Below are 28,000 nucleotides of genomic sequence, written 5' to 3'. Positions count from 1 at the left end.
GCTGCCATGGCGGGCGAGTACCGGCTGCTGCTGGAGAACGCCCGGCAGCTGGTGCTGGTGTGCGGCCGGGGCGAGAAGTACCTGCTGCAGGCGGGCATGGCGAGCCTGGCCGTGCTCCAAAACGCCAGCCTGGTGGTGGGACAGTGAGTGGCCGGGCCGGGGGGCTGCAGGGCGGCTCGGTCCCCTCGCCCCCGGTGGGCAGTGCGGGGCGGGGGGTCTGGTTGGGGTGAGGCTTGGGCTCCGGTGTGTGCAACGGGATAGAAAAGAAGCGATGCCTTGAAGCGTGCTCTCGTAATTCCGATGATTTCAATCAGTATCCTGCTAACTTACTTTTTAATGCTATATGCACATCTTTAGCCTCTTAATGATAACTTCTAGCATGCTGCTGATCGTGACTGTCACCCTGTTCTGTCTCCGCTTTATTTCTAGGCGAACTGACGTGAACTAGCAACAATCACATAAACACTTCGTGTAATTAACAGAATTGCAGTTAACGAATGCATGCGACTCCATCTCTTCTCTCCTGTTCCTAAGCACTCTGGCTGTGACCATGCCTGCCTCTTGGCAACCCTGCTGCCTAGCGTAGAGGTGCCCTCAGCGCGCTGCCCGTGATGACTCCCGGCTGTTATCCCCATGGCCTGAAAAGAGCTGGAGAAAGGCAAGGCTTAAAGAACAGAGCTCAGCAGCTCCACTTGTGTGGCGAGGTGGAGCCCTGTGCATGTGGGGCATGCCCTGTGCCAAGCACAGTCCTCTATCCCCAGTACAATCCTCCAGATCCACCTTGAGAAAGTGCCTGCTGAACTGAAGATCAGCCCCGAGCAGATTTATCCCCATGCTTCCCAGGGAGGCAAGGGATAGCAGCATCACTGGCTTCCTTGAGGAGAAGAATGCCCTGCAGATACTTGCAGGAGGAATGCGTTACATCTGCTGATCCACAAGAGAATAATAACGTTGTCTAGCAGAAGTTAGAACAGAGTACCAAGGTATCATCCTAAAGGAGTCTAAGGAGAGGACAAGGCAAGTGTTACAGCAGAGAACTAGAAATGTGTAGCATAACCCATCATTTTCTGTGCCTCCGTAAGATTAGCAAGCCACCTCCTCTGTGCATCTTTAGTCCTGCTAACAATTCTCAACGTTCCTGCTCTGCTGCTAGAGAATTGTTGCTTCAGGGGCTCTTTCAATGACCACTTTTGGAGCTTGACTTTTAAAAAGATTCAAGATTCCTGTGTTGATCGTCTGTTTACAGAGATGGTTATATAAAAGCTGTGGGCCAGGCAGATGTTATTCGCAATCAGTTTTCAGGAGCAACATTTGAACGAAAAATTGACTGCACTGGGAAATGCATATTGCCGGGTAGGTTTATTTTGTCATATTGATGTAATGCAGAAAGGCTGCAAGTGTTTAGAGGCAAAATGCACATGTTAAGTGTTCCTTGGTCCTTTTTCCGCTGTGTTCAGTACTAGTTTGATAATATCTTGTGGTGGGGGATAGAGTATGGCACCTTCCTCATCAGGACAGTTGGAAGGGTAGGGTTGCAGCACTCAGGATATTTCTTTTGGCTTTGTGGTGGAGCTGTCTCCTATTGTTTTGCCATACATCTGTTCATCTGTATTGTAGATCACAGCTGTAATGTAGCGGGTTCTCTGAGTGACTTTTAAGTCTCACATCTCTTTCTGTACCCTTTCCATCAGCTGTTCAGCTGTGGAGCTTCATCTCTCGGTGCTGTTCATAGATAGTTGGAGGCCAAAGGGCAGTACAGGAGTTTGTCACGTACTCTGAAACTTTACCTGGTTCTGAGCAAGTACATTGCATTTTAAACTTTGCTGGTGGTATTACCACATGAGCTGTTAGACCTCTTTTTTTTTTGAAATGGACTTCGGCATTCAGTAGTGTTGGTTTCACAGCTCTTCGAAAAAGCTCCCACTGGAGCAAGTGGGCAATTGGTAGAGTAAGTGCTAGAGTGCTAAGCCCAGCATAAACACTTTGCTTTCTTCAAAGAACACAAACAAACTCTAGTAAACAATTTCAAAGTTTGTAATTTATCACTTCAACAAATAAAACATCATCAAAACAACATGAGAAACTGAGCAAATTTCCTAGAGACATTTTGGATTTTTCTTTCTCTGTAAACAACAGAGGCTTTGTAGGGGAGCTTCTGTTGTCCATTTAATTTGCTTGCATATTCATGCTTTTCTCTTACACAGTGAAATAACTTGAGTGTACACTTACTTTGTTTTCTTTAGGCCTGGTAGATGCACATACGCATCCAGTGTGGGCTGGTGATAGGGTTCATGAGTTTGCAATGAAGGTAACAGCATGAAATTACAGAGCTGGATTTCTCTTTCTCTCTATTTTTATTTTTTTTTAATGCATAATTCTTTCTACTTTGTAGTGACATCTGTCTTTCATATGGAGAAAATAATATAATGTCATGAAATATAAATGAGGGAGGAGGGCTGATTTTTGAGGGCTGATAGGCTGCAAGGGGAGTGGAACTGCAGCTTTTGCAGCCAGTCTTGGTGTACTTCGGCATTAATTGAGGCAATCCAGGAGTGTCACCTTTTGTTCCCATCTTAATCTTGAAGTGTTTTTTCTTTCTTTCTTGTTTTTCCACATAAATGAATTTGTAAGCTAGAGATAGATTTTCCCCTTGGGCTCAGGGGGAGGTACATTTTCAGAATAATTCTTCTTACGTAGCTTTTTACATCATTTCTTTGCTTAGGTGGAGGGGAGAGAGAAGGGTAGAAGGAGGGAGGAAGGATTAAAGGAGATATTTTTTCTCTTTTTCCTCTCTCACTGCAGAGGCTTCACAGAATTGCTTGGAGAGAAAATGCACACTTAATGGCTAATTGTATGTGTGTGGTTTTGTTTTTGTTTTCTTTTTTTTTCTCCCAAGCTGGCAGGTGCTTCCTATATGGAAATCCACCAGGCTGGAGGAGGCATACATTTTACTGTGGAACACACTCGGAAAGCCACAGAAGAAGAGCTGTTCAATACTTTCAAACACCGACTTGAACGCATGCACAGAGCAGGATCTACTTTGGTTGAGTGCAAGAGTGGATACGGCTTAAATTTAGAAACAGAACTTAAAATGCTTAGAGTGATTGAACGTGCCAAGCAATCCATGGATATTGGCATTTCATCAACGTACTGTGGAGCTCATTCCGTGCCAAAGTAATATGACTTAATTTTTCTTGCTCTTTTTCAGTGTTAACTACTTCGCGTTGAAATTTGGTTGTTGCTTTCAGAAAATTTTCTTCAGCCCATCTCTCCTAAAATATAACGAAGTATTTTTGAAACAATATATCTATGTTTCCCAGTCTGGGTCTTCTTAAATTCTCTTCTATTTTCTTCATACACTCATGTCCAGAATATTTTGCTTGCATTTTCTGTGACCCATCAAACTTAGATTCTGCCTCAGGTTTTTATTCTGGCCAGGAAGAATTTGCAGTTTTCCCTGATCTAAGGCCTGAATGTTCAGAGTGGTGGTCCTCTGCCTTTGACTGGCTCATGAACATCTGGGGCAAGTCACATGGTGAAGGTGGCATCATGATTTGTTGAGCTCAAGTTTTCAATTCTTTATTTCCTGCAGCTTCAGTAACAGTGGAAGATCTCAAGGGGAACACATTGCCCACAGGTTTAGGGCTGGAAATTGCTCTTCTGAAGGATTCAGATACAAATAAGTGATGAGCTTGTGGATTCTAGGATTTGTTAAACAGACATCTTCCAAGTCACATAAGCTCATGCCAGTTTTCTTTCATCATTATATTCCATAAAACTGTCCTGTAGTTACGCATAAATCGTGTAAACAAAAGGTTAAGATCGATTTGACTGTTTTTACTTAAATCTTTCAGTTTTATGTAGGTCTTAAAAAGTAATGCTTTCTTTTGCTGTAGGTACTTAACGCTTGTTCGTGTCCATCTGCCCTTGCAGAAATGTTTCCAGCGTTAGAACTTCTGGACTATGAGTATTTCTGGTTGTTTAAGAATTGAGCCTAAAAAGCAGGCTCAAAGCAGGGGGGCAAAAAAGTATCTGATTTACCATTCCTCTAGTCATCATTTTGAATGAAGTTCATGATTTTGGGGCTATCTGATGCTAATTTTATTCATTTGTTTATTTATGTATTTATTTATTTGTTGGCAAGGCTTCACTGGGCTCTTTTTCATCTTTAGGAAGGAATTTTCAAAGTGATTTCCTGAGCAAAAGCTTCTTGCATTAGAACAATGTCAGTTTTCAGTTCTTGGGCATTATGTCCCCCAAAACGTGAGATCAAGACTGTTTTGTCTTGGTTATGGTCCTAATTTTTAAGTCCAAATTCCTCCAAAGACTACTGAGCCTAAAGTAGAAAAGGGAGAAGGCTTGACGTGGTAAGAGCCTGAGCAAGCCCAAGAACTGTTTCTGTGAAAGGTGAACAAAAGAAGGGCAGTGTGCCAGGTTTTACGCTGCTTTATGACTGCATAACCTCATTTGTAAATCAGAGCAGACTGTGGCTTCTTGAATTTACTGCCACTGTAAAACCCTGAACTCACCCACATATGGCACTTGCTCAGTTCTGGTCTGCGCATGCTTTACAGTGCCTGAAGTGAGGATTGAGCTGTCACAGACATTTAGCTGTAGTATGTCACTTATCTTCAGATCTTAAAATTGCAAAATACTAACTCTATTACATATTTTGGGATTGTTCATTCTTTCAGAGCCATTTACCTATCTCTCCTGGGTTATCATTTGTGTAATAGGAGGTTCATAAATGGTTCTGACACTGGCAGATCTAATCTCAGGAGGCCTCTCTGATTTAGAGATGGTTATCTAGCTATTGCTCTGAATGATATCATAAAAGGAGGAGAGGTAAATTTAAAATCATGGTTTGTGCTGCACATATCCTTTGAGCTTTGATACTTGCATAAAAATATTGCATGAATATCAATTAAGACATTAAAATAATCATTTACATATTTTACATGGTTGTGCTTTAGGGTACAGTACAAGTGGGTCAGAATATATGAATAGGAAAGCAGAAGTATTGGTTTTTACATGTCCCATGTCTTGGTTAGCATCCAAAGAAACCAACCTTATAAAATAAATAGTAATATAGTCTAATATTTTTGAATGGAAAGTAACCCATGGTTTGAGTGTACATAAATTACAGTATCTTTTATTTTTCAATCTGAAGGTTGAGTGACTTGTATTTGCATCATTTTCTAAATGATCTGGTAATTGCATGTATGATTTGAATATTTGCCAAGCTTCAAAATTGTTGTTCTTACGGCTCTGTAACATTTTCTTTTCATTAGAGGGAAAACTGCTACTGAAGCCGCAGATGACATTATCAATAACCATCTCCCTAAACTGAAAGAACTCAAACTAAGTGGTGAAATACATGTTAACAATATAGATGTGTTCTGTGAGAAGGGAGTCTTTGATCTGGATTCTACTAGGAGAATTCTTCAAGCTGGAAAAGATATAGGGTTACAGATTAACTTCCATGGTGATGAACTCCATCCGATGAAATCTGCTGAGGTACTTCTCTCGTAATGTTCAGTTAAGCCACTTTTGGTTTTGCTTTGCTTTTGTTAGACCTCAGTCTTTGAAAGAATTGCTTCTCACATTGTTCTCACGTTGTTCTCACATCCAACGTTTTCTTTTCAAAGACTTTATGAAGTAGATCATTCATAGACAATAGGAAAGTGCAGCCATTGTGCAGTTCTGGACATGGAAGGAAACCCTGACCTGTGTGACTGACATGCACTGCCTAATCAAACATCGACTATGCTTATCTTCCACATGTGATACGGATGGGGGAGGTGGCTATCCATGAACCCAGGGATGACAAAAGTATAGTTTATATGCAACTGGGAAAATACTTTTTCCTCAAATGTACTGTTAGCAGTAACAAGATGTGCAGTAAAGCACACCCAGAGGGTTGGTTTAGCCAAGAATAGGCTCAAAACTATTTTGTTAAAGAAAGTCTTTCCCTTTCAATGTTTTACCATCATTTAAATATTTCTTCTTTTATATGGGTTCTGCTCAGATTATTCTCTGCTATATTTTCAAGCAAATCTTAATTGATCATAAAAGCCTTCGTGGTGCTTCACCACAGAAAGCAGCAGTCACACTACTTGTTCTGCAACCAGTGTCAGTTTTGTCAGCCCTTTTCTGCTGCTTAATTTCTGAACAGGAGTTCATAATGGTTTTATCCATAGCTGGCCAGTAGTGTGCATGTTCATCTGTCAAAAACACCACTGAAGGTTCCCTTTCGCTCAGTTTAATATCCTTCTCTGATTAACTTTTTGTGCAGTAAAGTAGAAAATATTCTGTCTCTGTATTTCATTTGTTCTTTCAGGCATTCCTTATGATTTTTCTTTTAATAAATTTGACATTAATAATGAATTGTCTGCTCCAGTCATTTGATAACAACATTGTTTTACTGAATTAACTGTTAACTGTTAAATTACTCACCTTAATTGCTTAATTTTCTTGATAATTCTCTCAGCTTGGAGCTGAACTAGGAGCCCAGGCTATCAGCCACCTAGAAGAAGTTAGTGATGAAGGCATTGCAGCAATAGCAAGAGCTAAGTGTGCAGCTGTCCTTTTGCCAACTACTGCCTACATGCTAAGGTAAGGCCACTAGATCGGAGGAAAAACTTTTGTAATAACAAAAACATATTTGTGATTTAGTGTCTTCATATGCAAAAGTGTAAGCTTGTATTTGTCTGCTAATGAGCAGGCAGGATCAGTGAAGACAAATCACAAAGAGCTGAATGAGTCTACTCATGTCTTATTTCTGGTAGACATTCCCAAAAATGAGGCAGTACCCTATTTCTGAGAATTCTCACGGTAGATTGTGAGTGGTTTAGTCAACACTAGAATTTAGACCTCATGATAGGCTGACAATAATAAGGCATTCATTTAAGAAGAGAATGACTGGTTTTCATCAACACATTTAGACTTTGAAAACTGAATTGGCTTCTTTTCAGGCAATTTTTATCTACAATGTTTGTATTTGCTCTCTTGCAGAAGTTTTTGCTGGGAAATGAATCCTTTGGTTGTCTTAAGAGGTGAAAGACTCTGGGTAACGTTGTAAAAATTTGATCTGATTTTACCCAGGCAATGCTGAGCAAAATTAGCTTAAATGCACAATTTTCCATGTGCAGAGATTTCAGATAAGCATGAATGGATCACTTGCTTCCCTCTAGGTAATGAGGACCACAACCCAATAATGCCTTCTATTCTGTAATGAGAAAAATCCTCAAACTGTTTTTTTTTTTCAGTGGCCTGCTTTCTGAGGAGTTGGAAGGGCTTGTGCAGTTGTTATCTGTGTCATTCTGATCATGTTCACTTCTGTGTCTGTGCTTGTGCTCATATTTGTGGTTAGCTGTCCGTATCCTGCCCCACTGCTTCTGAACCCACTGGCTGATTGCAGCTAAATGCACTGCCAGAATGCAGATCTTGGAGATAACTTCTGGTCCTGCAGGTTGACCCTGGGCAGGGAGGTAAAGGAGAGACAGCAGAACCATACCTACCTGTGGAAAAGGCAGGAGCTGTAACTCACGTTGTTCCAGAGAATCCATGCAGCAAAAGGTTTATAACCTCAGGATAAGTCTCAGACTGAGATAATGATCAGCTGTGAGTAATGGTAACGAGGCCTCATTTGTTCTGGTGTCCAGAGCACTATTTATTGAACACAGACCTCTCGTTCTAATACACTCTAAAAAGAAGAAGCTGTGTTTGAGGTACAACAGATAACTATTAAGAGTATTAGAGGGCCTAAAGCTGCGTGACACTAATGTGAGCAAAAGTTGCTGTGAGTTGATGTGGTAGATCCTTTGACATGCTGGCCTCCCTCAGCTCCACTACTAATTGTGAGACTTAAGACCTCACAAGATCCTGCCCTTGCAGTAGTCCCCGGTTTTAAGAAAAGCTGTAGCAGCCAGGGCTTCATATGATGACCAGAACTGGGCCAGAGAATGCAGCTGAAGGGTTGCTTGATGGTAAACATGCTCTCATTTTGGCCTTTGCTAACAGTTGTTTGCAGTATTCCTTAGTAGGAATCTGGCAGTAGAGCACAGAGGACATGTGAGGACAGGGAACAGCTTTTCAGACAAATCTTTTTAAACACAGTTAACTCTCAGAGGGTCCTGTTGTGTACAGAACATGGTATTTTCTCATAAATCTGCTAGGAGACTTCTATAGCAAGAGAATTGTGTTATACCAAATAAAAGCTCTTCTGAGATCTTGTTTTTTGTTCTTTTCTGTTAACTGCAGTGCTTTTAAAACTACTTTTTGAGCAGCTTATGCTCTGTGTTTTCATTTTCATTGTTACACTAGTTTATTTCTGGAAATGATGGTTGGTGCTGCTGGTGTTAGAGCAGCTTGGGCTAAAACTCCTTAGTGAGTGTCTTTCCTAAGGCTGCTGACCGTCCTTGCAAACACCTACCCAGATTTACCAAGTGGCTGAACAGCTTTGAAATGGTTATTCCAGATACTGAAGTTGATTGTAAATGCAACTGTTCATAAGATCAGAGCTCAGTTGGTGGTTACTACAGAGGTACTTCCTAACTGCCAAGTAATGTAAACCAGGGACATCATGCTCATAACGTTAGTGGATTTTATCGGTGGTAGAAGGTCAGCTCTATGAAGCTGGATTCCCGTATAACCCTGAAGTTACAGCACCCCGGTGGGTTGTTTATATAGAATTCAGTGGGAGCATGAGGCTTTTATGAAGCAGCTAGCTTTAGCTAGTGAAGCTAGCTATTGTTTGCATTAACATTGCTAAGTGAGAGAAATCCTGTAATGTATACAAACGAAATTCACAGTGTCAAGTTATTTTGAATTGCCAACAGACCTGGGAAGAGACTACTGCATTGGTTATGCCACTGCTTGTGTTTGCAAGTCTGTCTTTGAAGCTATAAAGACTAGAAAATTACTTTTTTGAGAAATGAAGATTTTCACCTTGTAAATCCTTAAGTGGCTGAGGCCTGGATAAATACCAACATTTCAGTGGCCTGCAGCCTGATGCTTGATAGTGGTTGCTGTCACATGTTATTACTGCAAAAACAGTGGATCACAGTTTCCATTTATACTGTCCATAGGGTGATAGGTAGCCAAGAGGAGGATTTGGCCTTTCATCTCCAAAGGAATTGGTGTAACTGAATGCATGAACATAGCCAAACAGAGTGATGACTTTTGCTCTTGTAATTCATCATGTAATAACTAAGTGAATGGTACTGACAAGCGTCTTTTTCCCACTAGACTGAAGCAACCTCAAGCTAGAAAAATGTTAAATGAAGGAGTTATAGTTGCTCTTGGCAGTGATTTTAATCCTAATGCATACTGTTTTTCAATGGTAAGCTATCTCTAATACTTACAACAACACAAAATAACAATATCTCCTGCTAGTACAACTTGTGTATAGATCGTATATACATAAAACATTCTTCGTATCCACAGAGAACTGTATGCACAGCTTAGACAATTGCTCCTGCTTATTTATGTGGGTTGGTACTTTTTGCCAGAAATTCTTGAAACTTAAAGGGGTTTGATTTTTCAAATGCACTGAGAGGCTTTGAAAAAAAAGCTTGCACAGTTCCTGATTCCACATTTCTCATTTTGGAATTGGCAAGATTTACATCATGTGGGACAACTCCTTTTGTTGCATAAGGTGGGAGGAGAGTGCTTTGAGATTTGAGGCATAAACAACTTTATTTGTGTTATTGGTAACTCCCATTTTCTGCTTAATTTTCCTACTAGCCTATGGTGATGCATCTGGCCTGTGTAAACATGAAGATGTCAATGAATGAAGCGCTAGCAGCTGCCACCATTAATGCAGCGTATGCTCTGGGAAAATCAGACACTCATGGCTCCATAGAGATCGGCAAGCAGGGGGACCTTGTTATTATAAATTCATCAAGGTATGTTCTTCTATTATCATTTGTAATGTGATTTAACATAAGGGACTTATTTTTTCATCGTGTGGATAGTGGAGGGGTTAATGAATTTCTTGTGCTTTAGAAGTTATTTTCACCTGTAAAAAGGGACACTGCTAGCATTTTAGACCCACTTTGATTCTCCTTAATCACTCCGGCGGAAGATAAAGCATAATAGTTTTAGGGCTAATATTACAAATAACCCGTGTTTATTGATAAATTATTTAAAGATAATACCTGTTTATTTTGTGGAAGAAATTCTCTAATGATTTGTACTTTAGTTCATCGTATTCATGCAACAAGAGATCAACATGTAAACATGGAATTTTGAATCAACATCAACAGGGAATAGTGCTTTCCTGTGCTTTAAGCAAATATTTTGTAATTGCCAGGTATACTAGGTATGTGACCTGCTTTTATGCAAATACAGATATTCTTAAACATCTTGTTGTCTTTTTAGGTGGGAGCATTTGATTTACCAGTTCGGGGGACATCAAACATTGATTGACTATGTTATAGTTAAAGGAAAAGTTGTCTATAAAAACGAGAGGTGTGGGATAATGAGCAGTTACTGAAGGAAGACAGTAATTTAGGAAGCCACTATAATCAAATTGGCATGGAATATTTCAAAGCAACAGACAAATCAGATTTGTATTTACTGGTAAATTGATTGCCTGTTCATCTTACCAGCCCTTTTATTCAAATAAACTTTATCATGCACTACCCATCTGTTACATCAGCCGCCTGGTCCATCTTCATATCAGTTGTCCTTCTCTCCTTCTTGTCTGGTGCATAAAAATAATTTTAATCATACCTGTTAGAAATAAGACAGTTTTCTGTATATTTTTAGTCTATAAATTTTTTATATTTGAGGAAAAAAAAAAACAACACACAAAACAAACAATCTATGGATGAAGAAAGGAAGTTGTGGGGAGCTGGGTGTCGGCCTCTTCTCACAGGTAATTAGTGATAGGACTAGAGGGGATGGCCTCAAGTTGCACCAGGGGAGGTTCAGGTTGGAAATGAGGAGACATTTCTCAGAAAGAGCGGTCAGGCATTGGGAGGGGTTGCCCAGGGAGGTGGTGGAGTCACCATCCCTGGGGGTGTTTGAGGAAAGGTTGGACATGGTGCTTAGGGACATGGTTTACTGGTGACATTGGTGGGAGGGGGATGGTTGGACCAGATGCTCTTGGAGGTCTTTTCCAACCTTAATGATTCTATGATTCTAAGAAAGAAGTTTGAATCCAGGTAAGATTAACTGGGAAGAGTAATGTTAAGAAACCTGTAAGAGAGGGCCAGGGTCTTAGGTATGCACATTTGGAATGGTGCTTGTTAGTAAACTGGATTCCTGATGAGGGACAGCAGTCTCATTCTAGTTTGAAAGCCATCGTAATCATGTAGCAGCTTTATATTCTGATCTTCCTGAGTGTTGGGGTCATCTGTTAACGTCTAAAACATGTAAGCCACCCCACAGGGTGTCTTTCTTCATGTTTGATTTCATCCCGGCTAGCCAACCAGATCATTTTAAAATATAATTTAATGGTGTTCCTGTCACTAGATACATTTTCCTACAAGCAGATGTTGTACCAGATGTGGGTGTGGACCTTAGCTCTTATAGAATTTGGAATAACATCTGAAGTATGCTATTGCACTGTCCATTCTGCCTGAGACAGCGTTCATAAATAACATTAATGCAGGCAGTTGGGGAAAGCTGTCAGAGTGCTGTCACAGGCATTTCTGAAAAGGCACGGTCAGAGCAGTGTCCCTGAGCTTAGTGTAGGTACAGCGCAAAGCTGAGGCTGCAGTGCTACAGCATGTCCTGGCCATGCCTTGGTCCCTGGCAGCCCGAGGTGTGCAGTGCAGTGGGGCAGAGCTCCTTGCAGGGTGCCCAGCAAGTCTGGGTGCCTGAGGTACTGTGCACCGGGGCAGGATGGAGGGAGGGGAAGGGCTGAAGGCTGCACGAGCCACAGGCAGCTGTAAAGAGGTGAGTGGGAAGTAACACGTGTGGCCCTGCGACATCACTCCTCATGGCAAAGAGAAATAGAAGTTAAAAATTTTGCTTGCATTCCCACTGTTTTGGTTCTGTTTCCCACGTGGGAGGTTATGGCAGTGGGGCAGGGCAAACTGAGTAGTGATGGTGGCAGCCCTAATAGGAGCCCAAGGCTGTAATTGCCATGTGCAATGGCAGAGCCCAGCGCGTATCCTCTGCCATGCAGCGAGGCAGTACGTCTTCTCCAAAGTGCCTACAACATCTGGGGGACCAAGCTAGCATAAGGAAAACCTCAAATATTCTCTTGCTGGACAGAAGTAGTCATTTGTGGCCTGAAACTACTGACCCGAGGGGAATGTGCTGTCATGCACAAGCTCTGACGGGAATTTCAAACCACGTGCTTGCCTGATCAACTTGGCCAAATCCAGTAGCCATTTTGGAGCATGCCCCAGGGCTGTAATTAGCGGGAGGTTTGCAGTGAGAGGATGCGGTTATACTTCAGCGGCATAACTGGCTTAAGTGGTTCCTGATGGCTGGCTACATGGCCCTGCCATTGCGCGGTTTGCTGTGCTGCTACCACAGCGTCCATGCAGCTGCCAGGGAAAGCACAGCCCACTGAAACGCAAAACATTTCTTTTTGCTTGCTGTTAATTTGGCTCACTTCGGCAATGACACTCACTGCGTTGGCCGCTGCAGCACGTGGGAGCGGGATGTAGGTAGGAGTGGAGCAGGTAGGAACCGTGCCTGCTGGTTTTGCTGTTGGAGAAGCTATTATTTAGCCATGCCCTGAGGCTGAGGTCAAATGGATGAACAACCGGGCACGTATCTCCTAGGGTCACTCTTACAGCTGATTTTAATTAATAGCCAATTTTATACAAAATGGAACAGCTTCAGCAGGAGGTTGAGATAGGCTTGCTGCAGAGAGCCCAGAGCTGAAAGGGTGGAGACAGACTTGGCACAGGAGGGAGAGACAGAGGCCAGAGACAGAGGGGGCCGAACTGGGATCTCACACACATGGGTGCGTACCCTCGCTCCCAGCTCTACTTAGTGCTGGGCTGAGGGCCCAGCACCACACTTGTGTTTATACCTTGGCGTGACGAGTCGAAAGTCACCTGGCTCTGTGCAGGGCAGGACACCCTGTAAGTCATGTTTTCTCCTGTCCAGGTTCGGTGTCTCCCTGCCAGCTTTCCAGTGGGTGTGAATCCTGTCCTTGGGGCACGTTTATCATTGCAGGTCCCACCCAGAGACACACATGGGTGGCCCCACACTAGTAATTCAGCTGCCCTGTACAGCATAGCTGAGGGTTTCTAGTCCATGCTGAACCCACACGTGGCTGTGGTTATCAGGCCTGTACTGCCAAGGCTGCTGGTTTTTAACTGGTCTTTACATGTTGTCACGGTGCTGTGATGTGAAGCTAAGTCCTGAGTCCTCCCTTGCAAAATACATAGCCTGTGCCAGAGGTCGGTGTTGTAACACAGAGCACGTTACGACACAAGTTTCTCCATGGGGACAAGGCCCTCCGCTGCCAGGCGGATGCCCAGTAAGCCATGGAAGTGCAGGTCTCCAGCGCTGGTTTACATCCACACCACCTCTTCCTCCCCAGAAAGAGTCTGTACCCTTTCCAGGCCCCTTTGCCGCCTGTCCTGCTTATTTCTAGGCTAAGGCTTTGTTTCACTTTTTCATCATGACAGGAAAACACAGTGCTGCAGCTGTATGTGAAGCCTCTCTACTTTTATTGCAGGTGTGAGCCCATAGGTCTTGGAAAGCTGCATTAAACGTAGTCCATCATCAGAACACAATGTATTTGTTCTGGAGCAATGATACCCATAGCATGTTCTTTTGCACACAGCTTTTTTGATTTGTGAAGCACCGGTTCTAAAAATGCTCTTGTTACACAAGACTCTGTATACCTCACAGAAGATCTGCACAGTGCTGGAGGAGCAAGAGAGAGAATTAAGTGTCAGAGATAATTTTGCCTGTGGCAGAATGAAGGGTATTGCAGCAGTTACCCAAAGGAAAAAGAGGTGAGAATAACAAATCTCAGCTGTTCAGTATCCTTGGCACAGATAAAGAGAAGATAAGCAAAGAGCTGACAAAACAAATGCGAGAGGCACTGAATAAAACATCCTCTGGTTTCAGCAGGAGTCTGAATATTTTGTGTTCAAAAGCTCAGGAAGATCAGTCAAATCCACACTATTACGACAGAGCTGTCTTTCACATGTGAAGAAACTGGTGAGCCATTTTTCTTCCGTTGCTATGTGCTCCTGAGTGGGACAAACAGTTCTTTTGGGTCATCCAAAGAAACCACTCTGATTTTTGGTGAAACAGCCATACACAGGGAAGGTCCTGGAAAGGATCTGCTCTGTACCCGAGGAGAGCAACTATTAAAGTTCATTCTGATGTGAGTGGTCATGGCCAATGTGTGTTTTCTTTCCCAGTGATCCCAGGGAGAAGGCCGTTGGTGAACCAGGTCTTGATTCAGGGATGTGTTCTCTCCTGTACTTTTCAATGTAAGGTTTAGCTACTTCCCACACCTGTGAAATCAGAAAGTAAAACAGGGGAGTTGGAAGGAAAACTGAAGAATTACTCTTCATACTCAGTTAGACATCACTATTCAAGTTCAGGAAACCCTGTTGGAAATTTACTGGGATGTAGCTGAGAATTAGAGGCCTGCATAAATAAGCTGCAGGTGATCAACAGAAATAGCAAAGCAGAGTGAGGTTTAGGGAAGAGCATGTGGATGGAGTTGAGAGGGGACAGGAAAAGATACAGCTCTGGGGGGATAAGATGAAAGGATTCAAGATGAAAACGTTGCATCTTGTCTTGTTAGCAGGTGAATGCTTGGTGTGCAATAGTTGGGAGAGGATCACTGTCACTAGTTACCAAATCCCTGGGTCATGAAGGGGCCAGGGAAACAAAATGACAGCTGATATGGCCAAAGAAAAATGGAAGGGATAGTGTCTGGTATTTAAGGCAGACAAGGAGACGAAAATATTCTACAGTCTCCTGTGTCTCTTCTTTCAAGGCTGTAAGACAGATGGCTGCAAGGCAAACAGCCTCACAGAGGAGGGACTGGGATCTTCCATTTGCTTACTCTCACTGATTGTTTGTTATTTACATTTTACAAACAAGTGAGATATGTTTGTGCAGTCCCATAGCTGTACAAACATTTGGCCTGGGTTAGCACTGCTAAGGCCGCTGCTGTTCCCTTGTGCACCTCCCCTTACCACTTCTAGCGGCCTGCCGGGCCCAAGGGCCTCATGGCTGGGGAGTGTGCTACCTGGGGAACAAGGATCGCCATCCGGAGAGGGATCCCATTGGAGATGGGATCCACTGGAGATGGGTGGGGGTGTGGGACCCTGCCCTCAGGCAGCTCCCTGCCAGTTTTAGTAATGTAAACTATTTATTACACAGGACCAGGCAAAGGAGCGCTGTTACTGACTCCAGCCAAGTGACCATAGCGAGGGGCATCCCCGGAGCGGAGCTGCGGCGTGCCCCTAAGGACAGAGCACACAGCCCCCGCCAGACGCCAACACTCGCCTTCTGCTCCACGAGCAGCCTGTGAGCCGCTTCGATGTCCGGGGCCATGAAGCGGTCCTTCATCCAAGGCCTGCAACGAGACCCAGTGAGAACACTGGCCAAACATTAACCACCAGCGGCAGCGGGTCTCCAAAGCAGCAGGTGACCTCTGCCTGTCGCATTTATCTGATCTTACCTCACAACTGAGCGCACGAGGTCGTAGACCTTCTCCAATGGCGTTGTCGTCCTCAGAGGGCGTAGGAATTCGATGCCCTGGCAGGCAGCAAGCAGCTCGATAGCCAGAACTAGGGAATCACAACAGCAGAGGAGATATTCAGCAGGTGCAGCTCAGGGCAAGGCTTCCTTGATGAAACTAGCCTTGGCATTCGGTCTAGCTGGTATGACATTGCTTCAGGTAATACAAAAAGAACAGTGGATCCACGGACCACTGAGATGCAGCCCAGAAGCAGATCATTTTATGGGTCATCCAGCATTTTAGAAAGCAGTTTTGGGGTGGTCTGCCATGCAGACTTTTCAGTATGGCAGGAACTCCTAGTTACCACAGTCTTATACCATAATCTCTTCCAGGGTGTCTTGAATACCCAAGGTAATGGGCATCATAAATTAGAAAACTTTTTAGGGCTGAGATGAACAAAGAGGCCTGAGCTGTAGAAGGGTTCTGCTTATGAAACTTTGAAGGAGATTATTCTTTCTGGAGAAGTTTGCACCTTATCTGCCCACCTCAGACCTGATGATTATTGGCATTAGTTCCTCAGTCTCACAAGCCAACTCACCAAAGGAGCTGGCTAAATCAGCTGGATCTAGAATATGTTGTTTCTCAACACAATGTTGAAATGTGTTGTTTCTCAGACCCACTAGTCTGCACGTGAAGAATGCAGTTCCATAAAACTAAGTCTTTAGAGCACTCACATGTATAAACTCAAGTGGGAAAATGAGTTTAATGTTTGTGTCCTATGTATTACTCTGTTCTTCCACTAACAGCTGACATCTGTATCTAAGCACATCATCTGCCAAACAAATAAATAAAAGGAAAAAAAAAAAGAGCAATCTGTACTTCAAAGCAAGAGACAACAGTTTTGCTGAGCATCCTGTAGTAAGTAGTTTTGTTTCACAAGAAACACTTAGCCCTGGATTTACCTCATCTTTATTCCAACTGCTTGTAAAAGTATATACTTAATAAAATATTTTAAAATAGTTCTTTCAGACGCATTAAGCCTTTTTTCTAATCATCTAAACATCTAAAAAGAATGGCATTAATATCTTAATCCAGTTACATACATAAGGTTTGTCTGGGAATCATCATTTTAATGTTACCTTGTTCCACGTGCTCAATGACTCTCAATGCTTTTCTTGCAGACCATCCTCCCATGGACACGTGGTCCTCCGTAGCAGCACTGGTGGACAGAGAATCCACAGAGGAGGGATGGCACAAGGCTTTGTTCTCCGAAACTGCAAAAACCCAATGCAGTGCATGTAGGGCAGAACAGGCAATGATACCAAAAACAATAGCCAGCCTGGATCAAACAGCTCATCCACCACCACAGGCTGCAGTGGAGAACACAACTTCTGCCCCTCTTTGCAGAACACATCAATGTTTTAGCTGAGTAGTTTGCAATAAACACCTTGAAAACTACCATCACATCTAAAAACAGTCACCAGTACTGGTCTTGAGATGCAAATATTAACCAAAGAGAGAAAGTCTGCCCACTCCCCACCACGAGCCCCTGGCCTCAGCACCGTGATGGGCTGGGAGGCAGGGCTGTCCTCACTGCCGTGTCGGTGGCCGGGGAATGCCCTGGGGTCTCTCGGGTGGCAGACACGAGCTGTGAGTGCGAGGCCTGTGAGCAGAGCAGATGCCCCTGGCACCTGGAGCCCAGCAGCAGCTGAGTTCTGCAGCCATCACAAACTCTGTCCAGACAAAAGGAAAAGTTGCCAGCCTTCAAACACAGCGATGAGCCCTTCAGCTCATAGTCCAGTCCCACTTCCCAAAACAGCCTCTGGGCAGAGCCATTTTATTACATCGATTTAGCTCATCGACTGTTTTTCTGCAGGGTATTTATCTACTTATTATCCGACGTCCTCTGTTCCTGACTGCGTCTCTTACTTACATTTTACCCTTTGCTTGCAGCATGTTTATCTTCACGTAGGCTCGTGCGTCCCTGAACTGTAATATCCCAGAGGCCAGCATGCTTGTTGTTGGTTTAGTCATGAGTACTAGAGGAAAAATATACTAGAGCTTTTTTTTGGGTATGCTCCTCTGATATGCAGCCCTGGGAACTCCTGTGGAGTTTGCTACTGGTGTAAGTACCTGGCCATCAGATGAAGACACCGAGTGCCAAGGGTATCAGCCCAGCTTTGACACAAGTGGTGTCCCGTTGAGAACTGAGGAATAAAGGTGCCTCCACTTAGAGACCATACGTATTCAAACAGAGGATCTAGGTTTGGCAGAGTGGCTCAGACAGATACAGTGTGTTGCCTGCAGAGCTTACTGTGAAGTTTACAGCCTTATCTGAGCTGATTTGCAGGCTGCTGGGTACAGAGCTCTCACTGATTTCAGCTGGAGCTTGTGTGTTGGCAACTCTGTACACAGAGGACTCTCTGCCAAGCCCATCAGGATGCAAGCATTCCTGAAGTCCACCTATGGGTTTGCATGCTCAGAGCACTAAATTTGCTCATGGGTCAGTGTAGAACAAAGAATCCCGAGCTGAAATAATTGCAGCTGCACTGAATGCTCAGACATCGCACCCAGCCAGCTCAAAGCATGTGGAGAAGAGAAGGAAAACAGGAGTGAGATCCCGTGACAACAACTATCAAATTACAACTGCCTCAGTGTAAATTGGTCTTTCTCACTTGCCCTATTGATACTGCTTAAGCACTCACCCAGGGCAGCTGCTGTGCAGTGTGCAATCATGAAGCCAGAGTTCAGGCCTCCTTCAGTGACTAAAAATGCAGGCAGTTCACTGAGTGAGGGGTTGCAGAGCCTCTCAATTCTTCTTTCACTAATTGCAGCGAGTTCATGCACACCAATTGCCAAGTAGTCCAAAGCCTATAAAAGACGTCCTCATTAAATTAGGTGACAGGAAAAAAATCAGAAACTATAATGTCTTTTTTTCTCTATATGCTTAATTACCTTTGCAGGATATTCACCATGAAAATTTCCTCCAGAAATGGTCTCTGCTCTTTCAGCAAACACCATCTTTAAGGAGAGGTTAAGGCACAAGTATGAATCAAATACAGCTTATGTGAAAGATATCTGTGAGCAATCAGAATATCTTATCAGAAGGTATGTTTGCACTAGTAGGCTTTTATTTGCAAATACATTGTATCACAACTATGTACTTTTCAGAAAATGAAGGCCCAATTTCAGTTCTCCAAACTTGCAGACACAGTTTTGACATGTATTCTTTTTCAAATGGACTGCATGAAAAGAGGCGTTTGATTAGGGGGTGGGATTATTAGGGGTGCAAAGAAACACACGTGTTTGGATCACAGCACAATTTCTCAGTTACTTGGTAGATTCTCTCCAAGGCACATACAATTTTAGACAGGTAACAAGCAGTGATGCATGTCAGCTATCAATGGGATGTTGCACATAGCATCTTCATAATGCTGAGGAGAATCCAGCCTCGCTCAGTGCCAGTGCAAGAAGTGCGCCCATAGTTTACCAGGCTGAACCACGAGGAGGCTTACCAGTCACGTATGTTTTGTCTGCCTTCCCTGACGGAATGCAAACCTTGCTCTGGAACGCAGGTCTCACTTGTGCTGCACCACCAGATGTTTCATACGACAAGTCACCATTCATCTAAGTCCATTTGGCTACCAAGTCCCACCTATCTACAGAAGCAGAATAATGTAGAAGATTATCTAGGAAACAGAAGCATGTAGGATATTATCTAGGAAACCTTTAACATGCACTAGATTGAATGCATGAGTGGTTCCCTTGCCCCAGCACACACTTGCACGCGCTGATGCAGATATGGGGAAGGGAAGAGAGGCTGATGTTGCAACCACTGGTAGTTATTGACTGAAACCAACTAGGACTTTTTTGCCTCATATACAAATAATTACTTGGAAGGAAAAAAAAAAGATAAAAAAGGACAAGTAAAATGTTACAAAGAAATAAAGTTGTAAAAAGATACAGGGTTGTCTGTGGCACTATTGATTTCAGTCATCATGATGTCCTTCACGAAAGCGATTGTATCGTTTACAACTCCATGGACCTAGAACAAAAGACAGCACCTGAGCTTAGCATATACTCTTAGTTCATCCGCGGGGTGCTGACCCACTTGCAGGTGCTCTCTTTCTCATTGTCCCAGTCTCTACATCTACAAGCAAAGACAGTCTTGGATTTGCTCTTAAAACCAGGAGGACTTTCATTAATTCCACTGATTTAATAGTTTTGCTCATGTTAAAACTCATGGCATTGAGTTCATCTAGTATGTTTGAGAGGTATCTGAACAATTTATCTCTCTGGCTGCTTCTGGAAACACCTTTTCCCAGTTCATGATCTTAACTTCATTGCAGAAGAAACACCCTCTAAAACCTGCAAATGGGGAAACCAGTGCCTTCCCCCTGCTACCAGTATCTGATCTTTTTCAGATCTAAACACTGCATTGCCACATACTGCCTGAGGGATGTGTGCATGGGATCAGCAAATTACACATCCCTGCTAATATTAACTTTGAAGTGAGGGAGAAGCAAAATAAAATCTCTTTCTCTAATGGAGTCAGACAATGTATAGATGACAGTATTTTTGAGGCGGGCATTTTACCATCTTTTTTCTCTTGTTATGAAAGGAAATAAAGTCAGTTTTTACCTGAGGACAGCAACGCATTGTGTACGCATCCTGAACTCGGTCACAAAATCGATGGCTCTCTAGGAGGAACAATGGGATGAAAAGCAGATATTCCTCACATAAAGGCATAGGTGCTACGGTTGGAAGACCCAGCCTGTCCTGTGCAACCTGGCAGGGTGAAGGTTGAGATTACTCACCTGCTATTTCTGATGGATGATGGTCAGAATCCAGGAGGGACCTGAATCGAAATGCCACTTCAGCCTGCCCTTTGTGTGGGCGCACAGCATGGATGTCTAGCAAGACAAATTAGACTGATAAGTTTTGCCTCTCTCCAATGGCTGCAAGCAAACAGTCAGGAAAAGTCCAGTACCCACCGGTATCAAAGGCCTTAGTTGTACCCTTCAGGACTTCAAGTGTAAGGGCAGCGACTATGTCTGCTTGCCTAGCAATAGCACTGGCTCTTTCAACTGCTTCACATCCCAGCGAGGTGATCATTTGTGTCCCGTTGATGAGAGCCAGACCCTTCAAAGAGAGAGCAGATGTTCAGCGAGATCATTGCAGCTATTCCACATGCTGTGATAATTACCCATCTCAGGGATAATTCTCTTTCTTGTATAAGGCATGTAAAGACCTTTGCTAAGCTCCCTGGGTTGTCCTGAAGAAAATCATAAAAAGCACAGCTTGACTGGGTATCTTTGCTACATAAATTGTCAATGTTCATGACCCTACTAAGTTATTATAAACACCTTTGGAACTCCAGTGGTTCCAAGAAAGAGGTTTATTTAGTTCGCGTTATTTCAAATTTTAAAAGTCTTTTCTAAGTGCTTTGGAAGTGGAGTGTTTATTACTATTATTATTGATTTTAATTTTATTATTATTATTATTTCTTAAGTCATTAAACCAAAGAAGTTAAGAGCATGGATTGTGCAAATAACCAATCATAATAAAGAAATGGAGAGTTAAAACAGAATTAAAAGCAGAACTAAAAGTTTTAACTGCTTTCAAAGATTTGTTAAGTTCAGCTAGAACTAGCTCCAGATTTGTTCTAAACAAACATGAGACCCATTTCAGAATCACAGAATGGTTGAGGTTTGGAGGGACCTCTGAAGATCTTCTAGTCCAACCCCCTTGCCAAGCAGGGTCACCTAGAGCAATGGGAGCTTGCCGTTTGCCTTTAGGAGACACTGGGTTTGGCTTCTTGTCCCTGCTGTTGTTTTACAGCTTCTGAGCCCCCTTACCAGCCCTCCCATCTGCTGCATTGCCACGTAAACTTTAATTATTAAGTGAGATTCATCTCACCCAGTTTTAACCATCTAGAAGTCAGACACCTGGTTCAAGTCAGTCATCTGAGCTCTTGCTAAGGTCAAAGGGCCGAGAAGTACCTTCAGAGGGCTCAGATGAGGACAGGTTCAAATACCAAGCATCTAGCAAAGTGAACTGCTGATTGGCAGATAGATCTGCACCGGTGCTGCGAGGCATGGATCTACTAGTACTGCTTGCATTGCTGTGGCTATGAGCAAAAAGAAGCCTGTCCTCATCAGTGCAATACTACACCAGGTTCCACTGACCTGGAGACACACGGGGTGGCAACTGTGATGACGTCTACCAATGAAAGGTCAGGAGTGGTTGGAAATACAGAGCTGTACCAGTTACCACTGGCAAAAGGACTGAATTCTGTCAGTGGTATTAAAATGGGGGCGGGGGGCAAGATGTGATTTATTTTTCTGCTGTCCTGAAGCCCTGCAGTCACAGCTTCTCTGATAGCTGCAGTTGCCACATAGATGGGAGTTGCAACGGGAACGCTGCCATAAGCCCTGCTAGAGAACGGGGTCCCTGGCATCCCTCCCCACAGCTGACTTCAAATACCCTTCTGGAGCTTAATTTAAAATGGCTGTTAATTCATTTCAGGCTTAAATAGCAAGTTTAAAGCAACTAGTGATTGCCTAAGCTTGTTTTTCATCAGCTGTCATCATTACACTTTATTACCTCTTTTGGTTTCAAGGTAATCGGTCTCAGACCATGGGCTTCCAGGACCTGTGAAACAGTTTAATGAAAAGATAATTAATGATTTTTTTCCCCAGTAATTCAACTACCAAAACTATAAAATCATAACTGTTTTCATAAATGAAAATTGAAAAAAAAACAACTCCCAAAAGAAGCAAGAAAACGAGTTTTATATTATGAACATTTTAGATTAATTTTTCTGCTGGGCAAAATAAAGGACAGCATTTTGGAGCTTCTAAACTAGCACCTCATTTCCCAGTTCCATAAAGGAAGGCAGTAGGAGCACTAACGTGAGATACTGTCACAGCCCCTTAATAGGTATCATGTATTATCTCATGGGAAAGAGTAATATGAGAGAAGGCTGGAAACACCTTGGGGAGGTAGTTCTGCCTACCTCCTACCACATCGCAGATTTGCTTTGGTGTAAACTATTCCCTTATAAATGATTCCCTAACTCTTCCTACAAAAAAATCTCTAGGGGAAAAGAGTCCTACTCAGTTCATTCTACGTATGTCTGTTCCATAAAATTGCTCCTGTGGGAAATGGAGGAACGGTGTAACCTTGGTTCTGATAAGAGTCCTCTCAGCCCTTCCGACTGAAGGGTTAACAAATTTCAGAGGTGTGCAATTGTAACTTCTGGTCCCAAACCAAAACAGATCCTCTTGCCTCTGGAAATGATACAAGGAACTATTTGGGCAATGGCAGAAGCAGGGAGGTCAAGAGAGAGAAGGTGGGAAGGCTGGATGATTTCATGTTGAAAATACATCCTGGGGAGTCTGTCTTTCTGTCTTCAATTCCATTTCTGCTACAGAACTCTTTCAGGAGCCAACGGCCTGAAGAACAAAGTTCTTCATTTGTCTGCTGCCCTATTTCCCCTCCCATCAATTGTTTCCTGCATTCCCAGGGAGATGGGCAAAAGCTGAGATAGTGATGCTCCAAATATATTACATAGGTTCATAGTGTAATGAGCCAAGGTCCCTCCAACATCTGAAAACAGAAGGTCTGGCACATGCTGGCCTCCTTCCTCCCTAAATCCTCTCCCTGTAATTTTCAGCACTTCTACAGCCTACCTTTATGGTACAATTATCAATCCTTTAATAAATCCGGTGGGTAACTATTATGAATAACTATTAATAGATAGGAATGATAGGACTGACGGAACAAACTACTCTGAAAAAATTCAGAGAGGCCAGACTTGGAGATGTTCAATGTTAGATCAATCTGCTGATGTATTAGTGACAGGGTAACAATTAATTAATTAAAAATTAATTCTATTATAAAGCATCTTGCTGTAGAGGAGGATGCTATAAAGATTCCCTGTGGCCCTTGTTAATCTACCAAAAATTAAACGTCCAAATATGTGTATCCGCTTAAAGCCATTATAAAAAGCAGTATAAACGTTACTGATAAAATCCTGCCTTCCATAAATCTCCAGTTAATCTCAGCATTTTTGAATTGATCTTGGGTTTGTTGTAACAGTGTTGATGTTTAATGGAGTTGATGATGTAGTAATGTATCTTTTGTAGCTGGTATCACATCCTGTTCATCCCTAACTGATGTCACTGCAGTACCTTACATTATGATACTATGGCATGATATTTCTTTAGGACTTAATAACATGCTGGGCATTCATTTCTGCTCCCATGACATGTGGGTCACTTGTTCTATTCTCATGTAGCCACCTTCCTCAAGGTAGAGGATGAGATTTTAAACACAACCTAGTCCCAATTCAAACTGTACACTAAATCTAAAGACTTTTAAATCTTACGTATTTAGCATCAGCCCAGCCACTCTTTGGAGACCACATCTTCCCTTCTCCAATTAATCCCAGAGCGAGATGAGAGAGGGGAGCCAAGTCTCCGCTGGCCCCAACTGTCCCTTTCTCAGGGATGTAAGGCAGGCAGGATGCTAGAAAGAAAACAAATACAACTTCTGTTAGAGCTTCCCCTTGATATGCTCCTTGGAAAACAGAGAAGCCAGCACATGAAGGTGGTCACAGTAACATCCTGTAATGGTCATCCGTGGTCAATGGCACCAACATGACTACCCTTCTTGCAGACAGGGGTTTGTCCATGCTCCAAGACTAGCTGCAATTTATAAAGAAATCGATTCCCTTTTGAATTCAGTTTTGTAAGGAGGGGGGACCACAGCTAGGAGTCTATAAGCACATGGCCAGGCAGCTAAAATGCCACTCTTAACTCCCCATCACAGGCTGACCACCAGCCAAAGCTATCTGTCCATTTCCCACTTCACTAAACACTGAGTAACTCCTAGAAACCATCTCCAAACCCTTTTCCCTTGTCCCATCCCTCTGGGCACTGAATGCATGGAAATGAAGAAATAGAGCCCGGGGAACCTCTGTTTATCCTCAAAACAAGTCCTGAACAGGGAGCAGAGGCGCTCTTTGGTCACTGCTGCCACTCTAGCACACCTCGCCAGAGGGACCATCAACGAAGAGCCACCAACAAAGAGCAGAGCCACCCCTTTGGTCTCCCTGCTGTTGTGTCCAGCAGGGACACTCTGCTTCAACTGCTGTGACAGCTGTGGTGGCAACGCGAACTGCTGACTACGCTCTTCCGCGGGTCTGCCTGGCAGTCCTGCTCGTGAAAACTTGTGCACCTCTCAGGGATCTACTCACGAAAACAGGTGCATCTGCTCGGCAAACACCAATGCTCTGCATGGTGATGGCCACACCCAAAAGTCTTGGTGTCCCAAAAGGTACTGGCATGCACGTCAGCATGCACCCAACCAGACAAAAGATTAGCGGCCTTTGCAAGAGAGCTTGCCTGGAGTCAGCATCATGTTCTTCACAGATCAACTACTGATGGCAGCAGCGAGGCATCACCATTTAGACTGGCTAATGTCAGTGTTTAAAAGACAAGTAAATGACTTTCAAAAGACACTCACACTTAAACACTTTAAATGACATTTTAAGTGTCACCCTGCTCTGCAGGGGAAGGCCTATGGCTCACCAGGGATTCAGGGACCCAAGGCAGTTGGTTTGACACCGGGGAGTAGAACAACAGGTCAGTGGTTAAAAAAAAAAAAAGGGTATTTAACATTTAACATTTCAACATTTCCCATAGGCCACCCTTCCCATGAGCAGTCAGTATGGAAACAGCTCTCACTCACTGCTGGCCTTGGCCTGTTTGTGAGCAGGGAACACTTCCTTTTATTGTGTGCCCACAGCTTTCATTGCAGAAAACCTGAGAAATATGATCAGGTTTGCACTTAAGACTGGGGGGTGAACCACGATCTAAATCATCCAGGTTTGGCTCCTGTTTCTACCAGAAGCTTCCTGCTTAGCCTTGAGCTAATCACCTGAGCCCTCAGAGGCTCATTTACCAAACTTCTGCCTGTTACCTCTCAGCCTCTCCTGCTGCTTCTGCTCACACCCGAGTTCTTCACTAAAGGAATGGTCTCTAACCATGAGCCTGCATAGGAACAAGTCCTGATCTCTCACAACTATGAAGGCAAATAAACAACATCCATAGCTTGACTCATTGAGCTATATCCTTTAAAGATAAAGTTAAATACCAAACCAAACAAACAACACCACCAACAATAACAACGAAAGAGAGGGAAGCCGCCTTTCAGCATCTTTTTTTACCATTAAATGCTTCGATAACTTGCTGGAGGGTTTCTAGGGAAATTCCACTGTACCCTTTTGCTAGGACATTGATCCTCAGCGCCAACAGCATGCGAGACCTCTCGGGGGTCAACGGTTTCCCCACACCTGGAACAGTAATGGGCTCAGTTACCCAGCTGCTATCAACAGCGCAGGAAAGAGAAAACACCAAGCGATTTCTTGTTACCTGCAGAATGTGAACGAACCAAGTTCACTTGAAGCTCCCTATGAAGACAAAAAAAATAGTTACGTAAAAAGTAAGTTTTTGAAATACTTTTTTTTTTTTTTCACAAAACAGAAGTACTAAAGCAGCCCCCTCTCATCTAATCATAAGCATGCAGTGTAGAGCTGCTCCATCTTCTTTCTTCCCTCAAAAGAAAGGAAGAAGAGAGCTGCATACATAACTTACATAAGTTTACTGTTTGGAATGACAGTTCTGGCAAACTTCCCAAACCCTGTGGTGATTCCATAAACAACTGCAAGAAACACACATTTCTGGTTAAGGAGAGAGCCTGAGATAGTTTTCAAAGTGGCTAACAAAAACAATTTATAGTTAGTGATAAAAATATTTACCTGTCTGTTCCTTTACAATCCTTTCAATTACTTCTCGTGATCGTTTGACTTTAGCTTCAGCTTCAGGTGTGAGCTAGAAAATGAGTATTTTGAATATTAGTTTATCTATTACATCATTTATCGTATCTATTACATCATATAATCGTAGACAGATAAACATGATTTTTTGCCATGTTTGTTCAGAATCTTTACCTTTATCTTGTAGAGCCCCTTTCCCAAACTGACCAGGTCCTCCGTTGTTAAGCTGTTGCCATCTAAAGCAATATACTACACCAAAGAACCACCTTTTAGTTTGGGATACACGCACATAGACTTGCTTAATGATCACAGCATTAAAACAACAACAACAATAACAAAAAACCAACCAAAGCTCAGCAATGACAGGAAGGTCATGCATGCTCTCATTCATAAGATAGGAACACCGTAACAAAATTGCAATAAGCAAATCACAATTTAGATTCCCAGGCCCAGAAGACCTAACAGCCACTGATCTCATGAATTTTGCAGTGGCTAACTCTCCACAAGCTCTGAAGAAAATGAGGATCATTACTGAGTTGTAAAATCGTTGGTGATTCCTACCTGTTCTGGTTCTCGGTATTTGCTATATCTGAAAGTTACGTAAAGGAAAAGAAATGGCAAACATGACGTCACAAGTAGTGTGTCCATTCGATTAAAACTGGCAATGTCTTTTAAAAATGAAGGAACACCGAAAGAACATGGAAATCCAGAAAATTATAAATCTGGAATTATATAAAGTTTACGGAATGCTCAAAAAAGGATACAAATGAACTCCTTCTGGCTGAGATGGTATGAAATCTGGAGACATTATGTCTCCTTCTATAACTAGAAGAAATATCCAAAGTAAACATGAATGGGATTAAACTGTATTCTAAGTATAGATTCATTTGTTATTCATTACAATATACAACAGTAAGTATTCTAATTTGCAATCATCAGCACCAAACAAATTTATATACCTCTAGGAAAATAATTAGTGTTTATGGAGTTTATTTAGGGTAATCTAAAGACAGAAACAGGAGAACCCAATCCTTGGACATATGCTCCATCTCCTGAACAATCATAGAGAATATAAGACATCACATAGAGATGATATATACAGCATCCTGTAGTTTCTAAACCCTAAATAGTTCTGTTAGAATTTACATTTTGGTATTTTTCCATAAAAATCTTAGACACCGTCTCTGATGCAATTTTAGATCAACTAAAACACAGCTTGCTAACTCAGGTGCCAACTCAGTCATTTCGTCATACATTGCCTAAGGTTTTGCTTACCAACTTCAACAAATTCATTGTCCTCCAGGGCATCCTCCACTGTGTCATCAAGATCCAGCAAGCCAAGACCCTTGCACCTTCGAACATAAAATTTTACTTCTTCCACCGACGTAAATCCTCCGTTATCGGGTTTGTTTTTCATGTACCGTCTCACAGCTTCCCTTCCCAGCCATCCGATTGTGTTAGCACCGTTCAGGCACGGCACTGCCAGCCATTCCCCTCGGACATGCACTGTGTATCTTGGCATGCTTTCT

The 28,000-nt window shown here is 42.9% G+C and overlaps 2 protein-coding genes across 6 annotated transcripts; one reads left to right on the top strand and one right to left on the bottom strand.

Annotated features, from left to right (window-relative positions):
• Nucleotides 1-16,464, top strand: AMDHD1 (amidohydrolase domain containing 1). 5 transcript variants are annotated; one of them, XM_050713736.1, is made up of 9 exons: nt 1-143; nt 1,247-1,353; nt 2,244-2,308; nt 2,897-3,174; nt 5,292-5,517; nt 6,491-6,615; nt 9,250-9,343; nt 9,748-9,908; nt 15,328-16,464. In XM_050713736.1, the coding sequence occupies exons 1-9, from the start codon at nt 7-9 to the stop codon at nt 15,476-15,478; spliced, it is 1,344 nt and encodes a 447-aa protein (XP_050569693.1). In that variant the 5' UTR covers nt 1-6; the 3' UTR covers nt 15,479-16,464. The 5 variants fall into 5 exon arrangements, with proteins under 5 accessions (XP_050569693.1, XP_050569703.1, XP_035407641.1 ...); XM_050713746.1 differs by lacking the exon at nt 15,328-16,464 and adding an exon at nt 13,655-13,776; XM_035551748.2 differs by lacking the exon at nt 15,328-16,464 and adding an exon at nt 10,384-10,660.
• On the bottom strand, nt 14,298-27,993 carry HAL (histidine ammonia-lyase). The gene is made up of 20 exons (XM_035551747.1): nt 27,747-27,993; nt 27,236-27,296; nt 27,033-27,060; nt 26,646-26,720; nt 26,454-26,526; nt 26,290-26,356; nt 26,068-26,105; nt 25,863-25,988; nt 24,021-24,160; nt 22,235-22,282; nt 20,623-20,770; nt 20,446-20,541; nt 20,270-20,328; nt 19,593-19,673; nt 18,584-18,649; nt 18,334-18,499; nt 16,768-16,902; nt 15,629-15,737; nt 15,454-15,523; nt 14,298-14,447 (listed from the first exon to the last, which is right to left on the bottom strand). The coding sequence occupies exons 1-20, from the start codon at nt 27,991-27,993 to the stop codon at nt 14,298-14,300; spliced, it is 1,983 nt and encodes a 660-aa protein (XP_035407640.1).
• Between the last annotated feature and the right edge of the window lie 7 nt (nt 27,994-28,000).

Source organism: Cygnus atratus, chromosome 1 (assembly GCF_013377495.2).
Source record: "Cygnus atratus isolate AKBS03 ecotype Queensland, Australia chromosome 1, CAtr_DNAZoo_HiC_assembly, whole genome shotgun sequence".
Taxonomy (NCBI): domain Eukaryota; kingdom Metazoa; phylum Chordata; class Aves; order Anseriformes; family Anatidae; genus Cygnus; species Cygnus atratus.
Note: the sequence above shows the minus strand (reverse complement) of the source record. Positions and strands in the feature narration are given on the sequence as shown.